The following is a 13,849-nucleotide window of genomic DNA, read 5'->3' as shown; positions in this document are numbered from 1 at the left end:
TGCCGTTAAAGTGTCTTTTACTTTGAAAGGATTCACCAGAAGAGGCTCCTTGTTCGCGAGCGCGCTTGCTCGCGCTGTCAGTTGCAGCGGTGGTTTGTTGCATTTCCTTTTCTCTGGGCGGTTCCAGTCTGAAAGAGCGAGAGCGAGAGAGAGAGAGAGAGAGAGGGGTTCAGAGGAAAGCTCTCTAACTCTATCAGCCCAGACACAAACATGGCGCCTGCCTCCGCCGACAACTTCAGATGAAAGTGTGGCGAAGAAGTAACTAGCAAAGTACAAAGGAGTATTTCCGAGTGGCGTTTTCACCCTTCTTTTTAACTTGCCGTCCTGGTTTGACCAGTTTTTTTTGTTTTTGTTTTGCACAAATAAGTCTGCGGGGTACTTCGAGGAGGTAAAACAAGCAAGTTGCCTACATGTCAACATTGTCTCTCACTGCGGTGTAAACAGCTGGTAAGTACTCGTGTTTTGTTCCGTGGAGATAACCGTTAGGGATCGCAGCATATTGTGGAGATGAGAGGGAGTGGATGAAGTGCATTAGGCTAACTTTCGCTGTGTGTAAGTGCGCTCAGCCGCTGTAAATGCATTTTCCTGGTGTTGCACTGCTGCACTTTCAGCGTGTTATCCAACCATGGAAAGAGAGAGAGAGCCACGTATGAGCGCTCGGGGTGATCATGGGAGGAAATTTCTTTTGTTATACCCACGACGAGGTGTATTTCCTGCATCAAAGTTGACCTACTTAGGGTTGGGATGCAACAGTTGGGAACATAACACCCCTCTCCTCCGCCGCCTCCTCTTGCTGCTCCTGCTCGCCTCTCCTGCCCGGGCCCTCCCTGTCGCCAGATAATCAGACTCAGCTCTCCTGGAGTCTGTCTACCCTTGCAGGTGTCTGCTCCCAGAAACAAACCCAACTTCCTGCGTGGGATCAAAATGTGTGTTGGGGTTTAAAGCTCAATTTTAGCAGGACCTTCTTGTCATGCAGTCAGCGTGTAGAGGATCAACTGGTCTGACTTATTTGTGAGTTTGCTTTTCATCCATTTCCTAGCCGTGTATGATGTGGCACTATGCAGCGCCAAGGTGCTCACATATCTATGCCTCAGCACTTGACTGCTTGCCAGTCAGCAGCAGTCTAACCCCTGAGGTTAGCAGAGTGCTCCCTCTGCTCCGTGCTCCCATCACAGCTGTGGTGAATCATGACTGGCATGTGATATTTCTGCTCTGATGGTACAAGTTCCAGCAGAGCTAAGCCTGGCACTTCCTCTTCTGTTGTGCTCAAAGTATTCATAATTTCAATTAGGTGTTTTACCAACTGAGCTGGCTGCAGGAATGCTGTGTAATGACAGGATAATCGAGGCACGCGGAGTGTGAAAAACATGGAAATTGCTCTGGCAGAATCCACTGAGCCGTTGCCACGTGGAAACAAAGTAAAAAAAAAAAAACCTCTTCCTTGACCTTGGCTTGCCCTGACAGGCGCTGGGAAAGAGGAGTGGAGCAAACGTTTCCTCCCACTATAACCTCTACAATGCTGCAGGTATAAAGTGGGTCATGGCTGCGCGGTGGCTTTGTGTACATTGAACTTGCACTTTGTGGCCTTCCAAAGGCTCTGTCAGGTGACTGGGAGGAAGGAGGTGGATTGGCTCAAAGAAGCAGCAGCAACAGGCAGTATTTATTCAGTGGGAGAGTGATATAAGTTCAACTTGTTTGAGTCACATTGTTTTGACAGTGTTAACCACCCCTGCTTGCTTTAACTCCTTCCATCAAATTGTACCACCCAGCATGGCATGCTCACTTTTTGAAGACAGACTAACGACTTAGAACTCTAGTTGTTGTTTTTTTGTTTTTTTTAAATAAACTCAGTTAGCTAACATTTTCTTTTTAGTTTTCCTGTTATAGCAATACATAAATATGAAAAACAAAAAGTAGGCAGAATACACTAACATTTCCTGTTAAGTAGTGGGAATCACCAGACCCCCACAATACATTATTACATTTCACTCATGATCTGATGATAGCTTGATTTTTAACATTTTGTGATAAGCTAAAAACACGTAATACAATTTTTCACCTTTTATTTCAACTGTAAGTTATGTCCTCAAAGTTGTTGTTGTTGTTTTTCCAATCTGTTTTATCTAAGCAGATAAAGTTATCTCACTTCAGTGATTCTTTTTTGTTGCAAAATGAGATTGTCAAGCACACCAACACTGTCACTAAAACCTACTATAAATGCTGTCATAAGACATAATCTGCCTGCAGTCAAATGGGATCAAGCTGGCAGTTATGTACTATGTTAAGTGTCCAGTTTTCAGTTTAGCCAACTTATTATAAGTGCACATGGCTAATGTTACGTCAGTAGGGCGGTGCAAGAGATGAACCGTTTTCTTAGTAGAGTGTTTTCGTATAATTATTATTTATATATTTATTTTCAAATATCAATAACATGCCTATTTGTGGTGTCCCTGTATTGATACAATATCGCTATGCAAAATATTGCGATACCGTCCTGTATCGATGTTTTGTTAAATGTAGTCTGTGAGAAGAAATGATCCATGCAAATAAAAAAGCAAGAAAGAATAGACCCGGCTCACCCTTCGGTTCAGCTAATATTGTTCTTGCGAGCCTGACCATCTAGCTTCTTTCGCTGTTTGCCGTTGGTGTGTACTGTTTTGTGGGGTTTGGCTGGCTGAAACTGAAATTTTCCGAGACATTGATTACTCTGTCTCACCTGTGTCTGCTGTCTTTTTCAGCCCTGCTTCTTTGCCTCTTTCACCAGGTGTCTCTAGATCCTGATCAATACAGAATTTTTAAGACCGATGCCAATACTTGATGATTTAAAAATAGATACATCGGCCGATATTTCATTTTCTGCCAGACGCACAGAACATAAACAGATTTCATTAACAGTTGTGTATAGTTATTTATGAGTCCTTAGTAAGATAATGTGACAGTGCTGATTATGAACTGTCTTGTTTTACTGTTGAAACAACTCATGGATTATCAGTTGACTATCTGTCCAACTCAGATTGGATTAGCTAGTTGTTGTGTTGGCGAGTCCCTCGTGGACAAACTACGTAACATCAACACTCATAACCTGATTAAAGGGTGTTTCTCTCATCTCTTCTGTACTCTTTAAATTTTCATATATTGGCCGTTACAAATGCTGACACTGATATATCGCCAAATAGCCTAATATCAGTCGAGCTTTGGTTGTCTGTATCTTCAGCTCATTCGGAGGTTGCAGAGAAACTCTCGTGTGTGTCTTTAATGGCATTTTCGTTTCTGTTTCCTTTCAGTATTCAGCGTTAAGCACATGTGGTCGGCCTTTCAACTATTTAAAATCTTTCAAAGTCAAATTTCACAGTGTTTGTATAAACCATTCACTGTGTAATATTTGTGCTTGTGTAAAGAAAGTTCTCTTCCATGAAGAGCTCAGAGGTTAGTGCCAGCAATGCTGTAATATCTGAATCAAGGACGCTTTTGCAGGCTTACCATTTCATTTACAGTCACACTTTTTTTTTTCTTTTCTCAAGGTGTTTCTACACAATTAGCGGACAGATCGTGGTTTCTTGTCTCTTTGGAGCCAATGTGTACCCGAAGAAGCACTGTGCGTTCTGTTAAGCTGCCTGTTTGCACCTCTTAAGTTAAACCAAACTCAACATAGTTGTTTGTAGCCAAAGAGCAGCAGGAAGGCACTTGTAATCCGCTCTTCTTCCCTCTCAGGTAACCTGCTTCCCTCCTCTGACCCTTGTACTCTGCTGTGGTGTGCCAGCATGTCTGTTGTTTTCTTTCAGTTGCTCTCCCTCTGAGTCGGTGTAGACCCAGCTAGTTAGTACGAGCAATGAGTTTGCCTTCTCTCTCCCGTCTCCTTACAGTGGAAAGAATGCTCTGTGTCCACCGGCTTGTCACGCTTCAGGAGGGAGGCAATCTTGTGACGTTTCTGCTAAGCCTGCCTTCGCTCCTTGCATCTACCCAAGCAGATTTTAACTGTAAAAAGTCATATTTTTGAGGGAATGTGTGGTCTAAATGCTGCTTTTGACAGGTTTCGGTAAAGTGCCTTGCTTTCTTAAAAACGAAAAAAAACAACCCAACCTGCTTCACACAGTGTAACTAGAGACCCACGGTGATCCAGGAAGAAAAGTGGAAAATTTTCTGCTCCGCTCATTAGAATTCATTCCACGTCACTCCTGACTGCCTTTAGCGTTAGCTCTGATGCTATCTCTGAAAGTGTTGGACTGCTTAGAGTTCAAGATTTAGAGTTAACATACTAGGAGGGAGCAGACAGTATGGGTGTTTGTCATAGTGCTGAAACAGCAGGGATTCGGTTAATTTTTTAATATATATGTAAATATGTAATAATCTGTTACAAGTGGGAGACACATCTTGCTTAAACCTGTAAAATTGTGAAATATAGAGGTGTTTTTTTTAATAACTTAAGTTAGAGCTGATGCCCAAAAGCTCAAATTCAAATAGCCTGAAGCAGCAGCAGCAACAACAAGCAGCATCATCCGTTCTGTTTGTCATCAGTGTGATTTGCCAACCAGATGCCTATTCTGAGAAGCTTGTTGACAACGGCCGTCTGTGCTTAAATGAAATTGAACTTTATGTAGACATTTATGTGTAAAAAAAGCAGCTGCCAGGGTTAAACAAACACGGTCCAGAAACAAGAGTTCACGGCAGGTCTTCGGCTTTATTCAAGCACTACAGAGAGAGGGAGGTGTTGTTAGCATATGGATTTGATAATGCCGAGCTATCACACAGACTCCACCTATCTCACACACACGCTGAACAGCAAATATTGAATGGTAAGAGGCATTTCTTGCAAGTGCACTTGAAGATACCTTTGTCGGAACATTTCTGAAAGACTTTCCTTACTGTCGTAATTACTTGAAGGCTGATGTGGATCACTTCTGTTAAGTCTGGCTTTTAGGTTCATTACAGCGTGCTGTTGAGATTAATGAGCAGAGTGAGGTATTTCTAGACCTCCCTTTAACAGCCAACTATGTATGCGCGTGCATACTCCAGCTCACGCTGTATGAATGCAATCATACATCAGCTCTACCGGCTTTCCTTTATCTGCCCTAAAAGCAGCATTCCACTTTTTTTTTTCTCTCCCCCTCCTGTGGTTGTCTCCTTGTAAAGTTGTGGTTTCATCACCTCACTGGCACCTTGTACTCAGTCTGGCCTCAGCCACTGACAGCACACTGTGATGACAGGTGGCAGAGAGGGCCACTTTGCTCTTCAGATCATCCAAAGCCCAGAACTACAGAGTGCCACTTGAAGCAGGCTCTGATGCTGCAGAGTGTGACACAGCGTGGCTCAGCAGCTGTTTCAGGCAAGTTGTGAGTGGATGTGCATGGCAGGGCTCCTGCTGAAGTAACCGAGACGGACACAGCACTCGCTGTTGTCCAGCATCGCGCACAAACACACACAATCTTGTGCGTGCACGTAATCGCAGAGAGGCTCTTTGGTTCCCCCCCTGGGGAACGAGCCTCCAAGCTCTTTTGTGTAAAAGGGATGAGATCATCGTGGGGCATACCATGAGGGGATAGAGTAAGGGGTTCCACCTAAATAGAGAAATCTGTTTGTTTTTTTTCTGTTCCTTTCTCTGCATTTCTCTAACCAACTTGAGAGTTTCCCCCTGCCCTCAGGGGTTGTTGAGGTCCCTTTGGCATGTTTGCAAGTGAGTTAAGACCAGTGTCCCCCAAAAACTCCTTTGTATTGCAGGAAAATCCAGTACTTTAATGAATGTCTTAGAGTACTGTTAGTGAACTGATTTGAAATGTTGTATTACAAGATATTGATTCCTTTTTTTATTTTACATTTTGGGGTATTCACTGCACCTTGTCTGGTCCCATAATATCTGTATAGGTGCCCTCCCTGTCCCCTCCCTATTGATCACAGTTGCTTGAAAGTTCTGATTATATTACAAACAAGCCCTACTGAGGGATGACAATGCAGTTGTTGTCACTGCAAATCCAACTAAGACAGGAAGCTGTGCTCCAGGAGTACAGTCATGTCGTTGATTTGGCTTTTTCAGGGGTTATTGATTTTAAAAAAATGGTGATTATGAATGCTGAAAAGGTGCAAATTGTCTTTCCATCAAAATAGTTTGCATCCTTTTTTTTGTTTTAGATATTGGGTGGATATGATGGGATAATCAGTTTATCTAGATCTTTAACTCTCAGTGAGAGTATTGCTATAAATTGATCATTTTTGGTCGGAGGTTTTTTGTCTTTGTCACGGTTCTCTGAGTGAAAACCAGACAAAGAGCGTGTCACACGATCATCAGGCCTCACGAGTAACAGAGGAACAGGTTTTCAAATGGAAAGGGAGGGGCAGGGCACTACCTTTTAGAGGCATGGTCTCAAATTACAACACAAGACTTCAGTGTAGTGAAAATGTAATGGAACAGTTTGTCTGCCAGTTTGACCCTTGAACCATAAGCACTGTAAGATTTTCTTCAGATTAACTGGTATTTTTTTCGCCTCCATCCCTCTCATGTTGCTTGCCATTAAAAGGGCAGACAACCCCGGATGCAGCTTTCACCTCTGTTTACGAATACTCTAATTTCTTGTCAACACCGGCATTTAAGATGAGTACATAGTTTTATTTGCTCGCCAGACGATAAAGGTAGCAATAAAATTTGCTTTGCTGCTATTGTCTTTCATGTATGTCTAAAGCTGAAACTAGGCTTTTTTCAGAAGTCTCCGAGTCTGCCTTTACAGAGAGCATGGTAGCTACACTGAATGTACCCTTGAAAGATCAATTTCCTCAGCCAGAGTAACACTAGTCACAGCTCAGGGTCGTGCAGCCTGGTATTGTTGGGCCTCGGTTGCTATGGCAGCGGCATGTATTATAAGCTGTCGAGAAGAGATATTTGTATGGTTGTGGGGCGTGTGGTGAATGCACGTGGGACTCTCTAGGGCTTCATGCTTTAAAGTAGTGTGCCCGCCACTGTGGGCGCACCTGATGACATCAGGGGATGTTTGGCCCTGCGAGAAAAGAAGATAAGCAATGTCAGTTTTGTTGGTGGATGTGACCTGATTGTGCTCCACAGTGACAGATATCAGTAGCTGTATGAGCTATTCAGTGGCTAACCTACCCTCTTTAGTGTACACAATCAATGTAGTATAAACTATCACAGATTAATCCCAGTTCTAATAGCAACCTGGTAACAGCAAATAACGTGTTCCTTCAATGACCCATTTTCTGAAAACAGGAAATGATATGCGGTGGTTTCTCTGTGGTGGATGTCATTGATCATGGCTCAAAATGACAACAAGTATTTACGTCAACCTGCATTAACTTCCGTTAACCTATTAGAAATAATATTAACGCAGCACAACAGTGAAACCTAGGTAATATGATAACCGCAGTTCAGTTTTATTTACATAGTGCCAAATCACAGCAGCAGGTGCCTCAAGGTGCTTTATATTGTAAGGAAAGAGCCTACAATAATACAAATATGACCTGAACATCCCCTTGGTGACAGTAGGAAGAAAAAATCCCGGTTTAACAGGAAGGACTCTCTAGAAGGGTTTAAGGAAGGGCGGACAAAAAACACAGAGTGGAAGAGAGCCAGAGATGAATAATAACTAATGATTAAATGCAGAGGGGTGTGTAAATACATAGAGAGTGAAGAAAAAACACTCAGTGCATCATGGGAAGCCTCATGCAGCCTAGGCTTATTGTAGTGTAACTAAGGGAGAGTTCAGGGTCACCTGATGCAGTCACAACTTTATGCTTTATCAAAAAGGAAAGTTTTAAGCCCAGTCTTGAAAGTAGAGAGGGTGTCTGCCTCCTGGATCCAAACTGGGTGCTGGTTCCAGAGTAGAGGGGTGCTCCCTTGGGATGATATGTTACTATAAGTTCTTTAAGATAAGATTAGGCCTGATTATTCCTGATTAAGGATGTTGGATTTAACAGGAAGCCAATGAAGAGAAGCCAGTTTGGTCGAAACATGCTCTCCCTTTCTAGTCCCTGTCAGTGCTCTCGCTGCAGCATTTGTTTAATTCAGTACTGAATTTATTCTTCTTTGAAAAAAGGGGGGCTAATTGCATGAAAGCAAAATGTCATACCAAGTGTCATGAATGGCACGCCAGCCTCGATGTTGTATTTTAGCATTTTTTGTGAAGTAAGTGCTTCACTGGTTTAGTGTTCTTCCCTGTGAATGTTCACAGGGAAGCAAAACCCCTAAGTGGTAATCTATGCCAACTATCTTAGGAAGCTGTATGACTCACAGCCTTGATATTTTTCATGCCAGCATGACTGTTTTACAGGAGATGGCATGCAGAGGTTAAACTGTGCATGATATCCAGCAAAGCCGACTCGTTTACAAGTCAAGAAAAGGAACCTAAAGTCCTTTCCTGTTGATCACTTTCTTCTAAATACAAGAAAATGAGGCACTGTTGAGTAGTTGCTGTTACATGACTGGTCCACAGCCTGAACTACTGTAACAATGAAGGCAGTCGATGAAAATTACATTTCATTTGCCTCACTGTATCTCATTAGGGATATATTCAGGTAGGTAACTCCCTCCTTGTATTGTATCCATCTGTAATCAATATTTTTATCCTATGGCTCAAATGACCATAACATAAAAGGTGTTGCTCAAAGTAACTGCAGTTCCCTTTAGCATAAGTACACGAGGTTTTACACTGTGTCTAAACTGGGAGCTTTGAACTTTGCTTTTATTTCAGTTTCACCGCTCACTCTTTCGGCCACTGCCACTCTTTGTTGCTTTCTTGCTGGTATAGCCCCTTTAATGGGAAATAAATGTGTATGCATGTGTCCTTCTTGCTCCTACGCCACCACAGCTCAACTAAGTGTTTAGCCTACCTTGACTCCTCGGGGAGCATTGACATGTACTCTTATTTGAGCCAAGTTCTAACATAAAAAGAGCTGAAGTGAAACTGAGTATTGAAAACAACGAAAAGTGTCCGTGGAGCTGCTGTCTGTATTTTTGGTGCTGTGAACTCAGTTTTTCCGGTCAACTTGTCAACCAATCAGCATACGGCCGACACACTCGAGCAATGTGCAGTTGAGATTTGGAGGCAGCACGTTTCCATTGGTTGAAAACCTCTCTTCGTAGGCAAATACGCACTTGCAGCGCCATAAATTAAGTATAATGGCTTTTTCATGGTTTTATGGTTTTTTGAGGTTTCATATTTGTCTGCTGTCACCAGGGAGCCGTTGCTGGTCTATCAATCAGCCAGAGAAAAGAGCCAAGTTACAAGATACAAAGAGCTGAAATGACTCTGACTGTTCTTCATGTCTGTGCTTTTCATGCTGTCTTTGATGTTTTTTCACGCTTCTGCAGTTTGTTAACTCCACAGTCACTTCCTTTATTGTTTCAGCCAATCAGCGTTTGACCTGCACACAAGTATCTTCCACATTAAGCTGTGGTCTGTTATGGTTTGTGTAGCATATACCCATGGAAACAGACACAAATGTGGTACTATAAAGCCAACATAACGTGTGGTGACAGAGAGAAATTTTGGGAGAAAGTAGTGTGAACTTAAATGAGGTGAATAATTTGTATGCTTTTATTCTTTCCTTTTTATGTATTTTTACACCTTTTTGCTTAATGATATTAGGAAACATTGGCACTGTACTGTCTGCACCTCACAATTACTGCCTTTGTCCTCTCCACCACTGCCACCACCACCATTATCACTACCATCACTACTATCTTGACTTTGTTTTTAGTATTTGTTTCAATTAATTATTTACACAAATGTTTCTTTCAGTGTGGTTAAAATATTCTAGCAGACCACCAAAGAATGTATGTTTTTGCGAGTCTTTGTCCTGTCTTCCTCCCCTCACCCCCAACTGCTCGTGGCAGATGGCTCTTCCTCCTGAGCGTAATTCTGCTGGAGGTGTCTTCCTGTTAAAAGGGAGTTTTTCTTTCCCACTGTTGCCAAAGCACTTGCTCTTGTTGGGGGTTTCTCTGTTTTCTTTGTATTAATGTAGGGTCTTTGTTTTGGAAGTAAGTTGGCATTAGCTGATAAATTGAAACTCATTTGTTTTCTGGCTCCACAATATCAGACTCCAAACTCCTAAGATGTATTTTATAAACTAATATGTGCAACGGAGACTATATCCATCTTTTACATACAGTCTATGGGTTTAGCATATTGTAATTGTAAATTAAAATAAACGTTAAATTTCAGTTACTGGCTTAGAAGCTAATGGTCAGTTCATGTTTGTGGACTAAACATTTGAAACAACTGCTCATTTGTAACAGACTCCCTGGACCATTTTTCCATGTCAAGTGTTTTGGCTGTAAAGAGGCACTTATTTACCCACAAACACAGAAAGCCCATCCAGTCAATGTTTAAACCACCAGAGAACATTTATTGGCCACTTTGGTGAGAGCACATTTAACACTGTGGTTTGTTGCTGTGCAAATATGGAGAAAACAGCATTTTGCTTTTAAACAGGGTTTTGACACGTGAGATGTAGCCATGGATACTGTGCAGTAAATCTTTTCAGAGCAATAAGTCTTAACTCTGCCTCTGCAATGATGTTGTCACATAATAAATAGTAGTGATATGTAGACACAAAAATAAACAAGTATCGGGGACATGACTAAACGTAGAGCAAATAAACACACGGCCATGAGTACAAAGATAAATAGACGTTATTGACTGAAGTGAGTAAACCCGGTCAGGTAGATCTCGATAGATCGCGGATCCCTCCTGCCTCTTACCTCCTGTCCTCATTAATGCACTTTTTTATTGCGTTTTCTGTTGGTGGTAAAAGTAGAAATCATTCCGCCTCCTCGTACACACGACATTAACCTTTACTGGTTTTGCTGCTTAAATGGCTGTGTTGATGCATTGCACTCAGCTCTTTTTACTGGAGCGTTTTCCCAGCATTGTAATGAAAAGGAGGCCATATCCTGGGCAGATGTCCAGTTTTAACTGTTGAAAGTTACCTGGACCGTAGAGCTGGCAGTCTTCTTGAAACAAATCAATTTTGGCACATTCTCATAGGCAGCAAGCCAAGTTTGAGCCCAGAAAGTGGCACTGCATGAATTCTTCGTTTTAATGAGTCATGTCCTGTATGGCAATAATGAAACATAACTTGAAATGTCTGTGACACAGATTATACCGTGGTTGTCCCAGAATGTATGCTGTCAGTGGTTGAGAATCTAGAAAGGATTTGAAACTGTGTGGAAAGTGTGTTTGGTGTGTTTGCCTCACTGTAGCTGAATATTTCCTCCCAGGTAGGCCGATCTACCACACCTTGAACTGCAGCCTCCTGCACACAAACGTAGCCTCACGTGTATTCTTTTCGATTTTTACCTCTCCCAACTTTCAGAATGCCTGCATTGTTGCTTCATGATAATACCGTGGCATTATTGCAGTGCGTTATCATGTCGACCGGTAAAAATAGAAACAAGAAGACTACAAAGAACTGCATTAAGCTGTGTCATAAAGTTCAGGGCTGTCTGTGGCTGTACAAAGTGGCTTCTTTTTCTGTCCTGCTGCAGATGCTGACTCACCAGTGGAAAAACCGAACTTCCTGAGTTGGTCTTAAAAGCTCTTTGAAGAGGGCATAGATGTGCTTGCCTTAAGACTATAATGTGGAACCTTTTCCCTTTTTAAACACCCCAAAATGACTGGATTTATATATTTCTTCACTTGCCTACTTACATTATGCTTCCAAAAATGTAAAGACCAGGAGAAATCCATAATTATATTTAATGTACCGTTCTGTTTTATTTGTAGTTTCCTGCCGAGTATAACATTATGACAATAATCAACATGCTAGTAAAGAGAACAGTGGCAGGCTGCCCCACTATTAATTTTAACTCATAATTTTGTCTGTGGTGGCTCTATTGGTGGTTGTTGGCTTATATGATCTTCAGGAATTACTCAAACTAACGTCATTTGTGGCTCGCTCATTAGAATGAAATAGCAATAAATGACTGAGTTACTTCAGATAGATCATCACTGGCAGTGGTGAAGACATCCCATGATCACATGCTACTTAATTATGGCTTCAAGCTGCATCTTCAATAAGTGTTTTGATTGTGAAAACCCTTGTGGGAGAAATTATAAAAAGTAACTAAGTCACTTTCTCCTTGTTCGCTCTGTTTCTTAACTGTTTAAGTGGCAGATTTGAGATGCACATTTACCTCACTATCTACTGAGGGACCACCTGTTATAAACTGAACATTTGTGGTGATATTGAGCTTTAAGGAAACAAACTCTTTAGTTTTAGCCGCAGAACCATCCTGCGGATGATGATTTTACCATACAGCAGTGTGTGACTGTGTTGCGTCTTGGTCTGTAACTGATTACGGAGTCCCTGACAGTGAACTTTATACTTGGCATTGTGACTCAAAGGTTTACTGGGAAAGCATAAACCTCGAAAACATGCAATACATGATGCCTAAAGGCGCATTATGCCAGTGCCAGCCCAGTTTGAGACCATATTTCAGCAGTTTTGTAGACTTGGATGTCTGCTTGATTTACACTCTCAGTGGCATTTCTGAGCATTCCTCCAGCCTCGGCTGCTCTGCCTTTGCTCGTCGCAGCCACCAGAGCTTTAACTCTCTCGACTTGTTTGGAGCAGTGCGGTGATATACAGTGACAAGGGTGTTTGGGAATGCCAGCAGATCCAGTCCCCCTGTTAAATCTTGCGTTTCCCTAGTGTGTGTGAGCTCCGGTGGGGTGCGACAGTCTTAAAGGATCCTTTCATTGCATTGACCACAGTATTTATTTTCTGGGGAATGCATGTGAAACCCATCCTACTGTCTCAAAGTCAAATGTTCTTCTGGCTAAGATGTACTTTCTGCTGCAGTTATAGTTGCAGACCTGCAGATCTTTGATGTACGTGACCCACATTAAGGATGTCATTTTACCTTGTGTGCCACATGCAGCTCACTTTGATCTTCTATCTGGGCTTTCTGTCAGTTTAAAGAAGTTTAACTACAGATTTAATCTCTGACATGTCTTTAATGTAAGATAACGAAGTGCTGTTTCAACAACACATCTCGCTTTTTCTAGGAAAATAAATAAATATGTTAGCATGCCTCTTTGGGATAAATTGTAATAATTGTATGTGTAAAATTGTGAAAATGCTCTGTTAGCTCATTGCACAGACTCTCCTGTAATTGTAAAACAGATTTTTATTTGCAAGCTGACAGAATATGTCCCGTTTTACTTTGAACCTAAAATCATAAATCATACATTTTTACAGTAGATGGTGAAAAAACAGGAAATTTTCTGTCATTTATTTGTTTATCTGTTGCTTCATTACATAAATGGAGGTCTGTACCACTAGTTAAAAATCCAAAATGTATGCCCTTCTTCCCATTTTCCAGAGCCACCCAGTTGGACTGGATTAGAGTCTTTTGCAGGCTTATTCTGTTTGACCTATGTGCTTTGTAAGAACATTTAAATACAGTATAGAATAGAAGGCTACAAGAAGTTTTGGTGTATATGAGGTTGAAATCAAAAATGTTAATTTTTTATGTTCTTTCTTCTCAGGTACATCCAGCCATGATTGAGGACAAGGGTCACCGCGTGACCGACTACTTTGTGGTGGCCGGGCTGACCGACAAGTCCACGCCCCTGGAGCAGGACCTGTCGGAGACTAAATCCACCGGGCCCAAAGCGCCCATCACTGAGTTGGCCGTCATTAACAAGTCAGCAGGGGAAACGGTGCCTGAAGGCTTCACTTGTATCGAGAGCACCTACAGCGGCCAGCCAGCCAACCTTAATCATGGCAGTCTCAAGAGCCCTGAGCTCTTCCTCTGCTACAAGAGAGGACGGGGTAAACCTCCGCTGATTGACATCGGGTGAGTCAGCCATTTATTTACAGTATGCTGGTGTTTGTTATCACA

At 42.0% G+C, this 13,849-nt stretch overlaps 1 protein-coding gene across 2 annotated transcripts in view; it reads left to right on the top strand.

Moving 5' to 3' along the window:
• The first annotated feature begins 144 nt into the window (after window positions 1-144).
• The window catches only part of dennd4c (DENN/MADD domain containing 4C), a 38,478-nt gene continuing 24,773 nt past the window's right edge, over window positions 145-13,849 (top strand). For both annotated transcript variants that reach the window (XM_087837646.1, XM_087837645.1), the window contains exons 1-2: window positions 145-447; window positions 13,494-13,804. In XM_087837646.1, the coding sequence (XP_087693772.1) occupies window positions 13,506-13,804 (299 nt within the window). In that variant the 5' untranslated portion in view covers window positions 145-447; window positions 13,494-13,505. The remainder of the gene's footprint in view (window positions 448-13,493; window positions 13,805-13,849) is intronic.

Source organism: Neolamprologus brichardi, chromosome 3 (assembly GCF_056152115.1).
Source record: "Neolamprologus brichardi isolate AB-2024 chromosome 3, ASM5615211v1, whole genome shotgun sequence".
Lineage (NCBI taxonomy): Eukaryota > Metazoa > Chordata > Actinopteri > Cichliformes > Cichlidae > Neolamprologus > Neolamprologus brichardi.
This window is presented reverse-complemented; position numbering and strand designations above follow the sequence as displayed.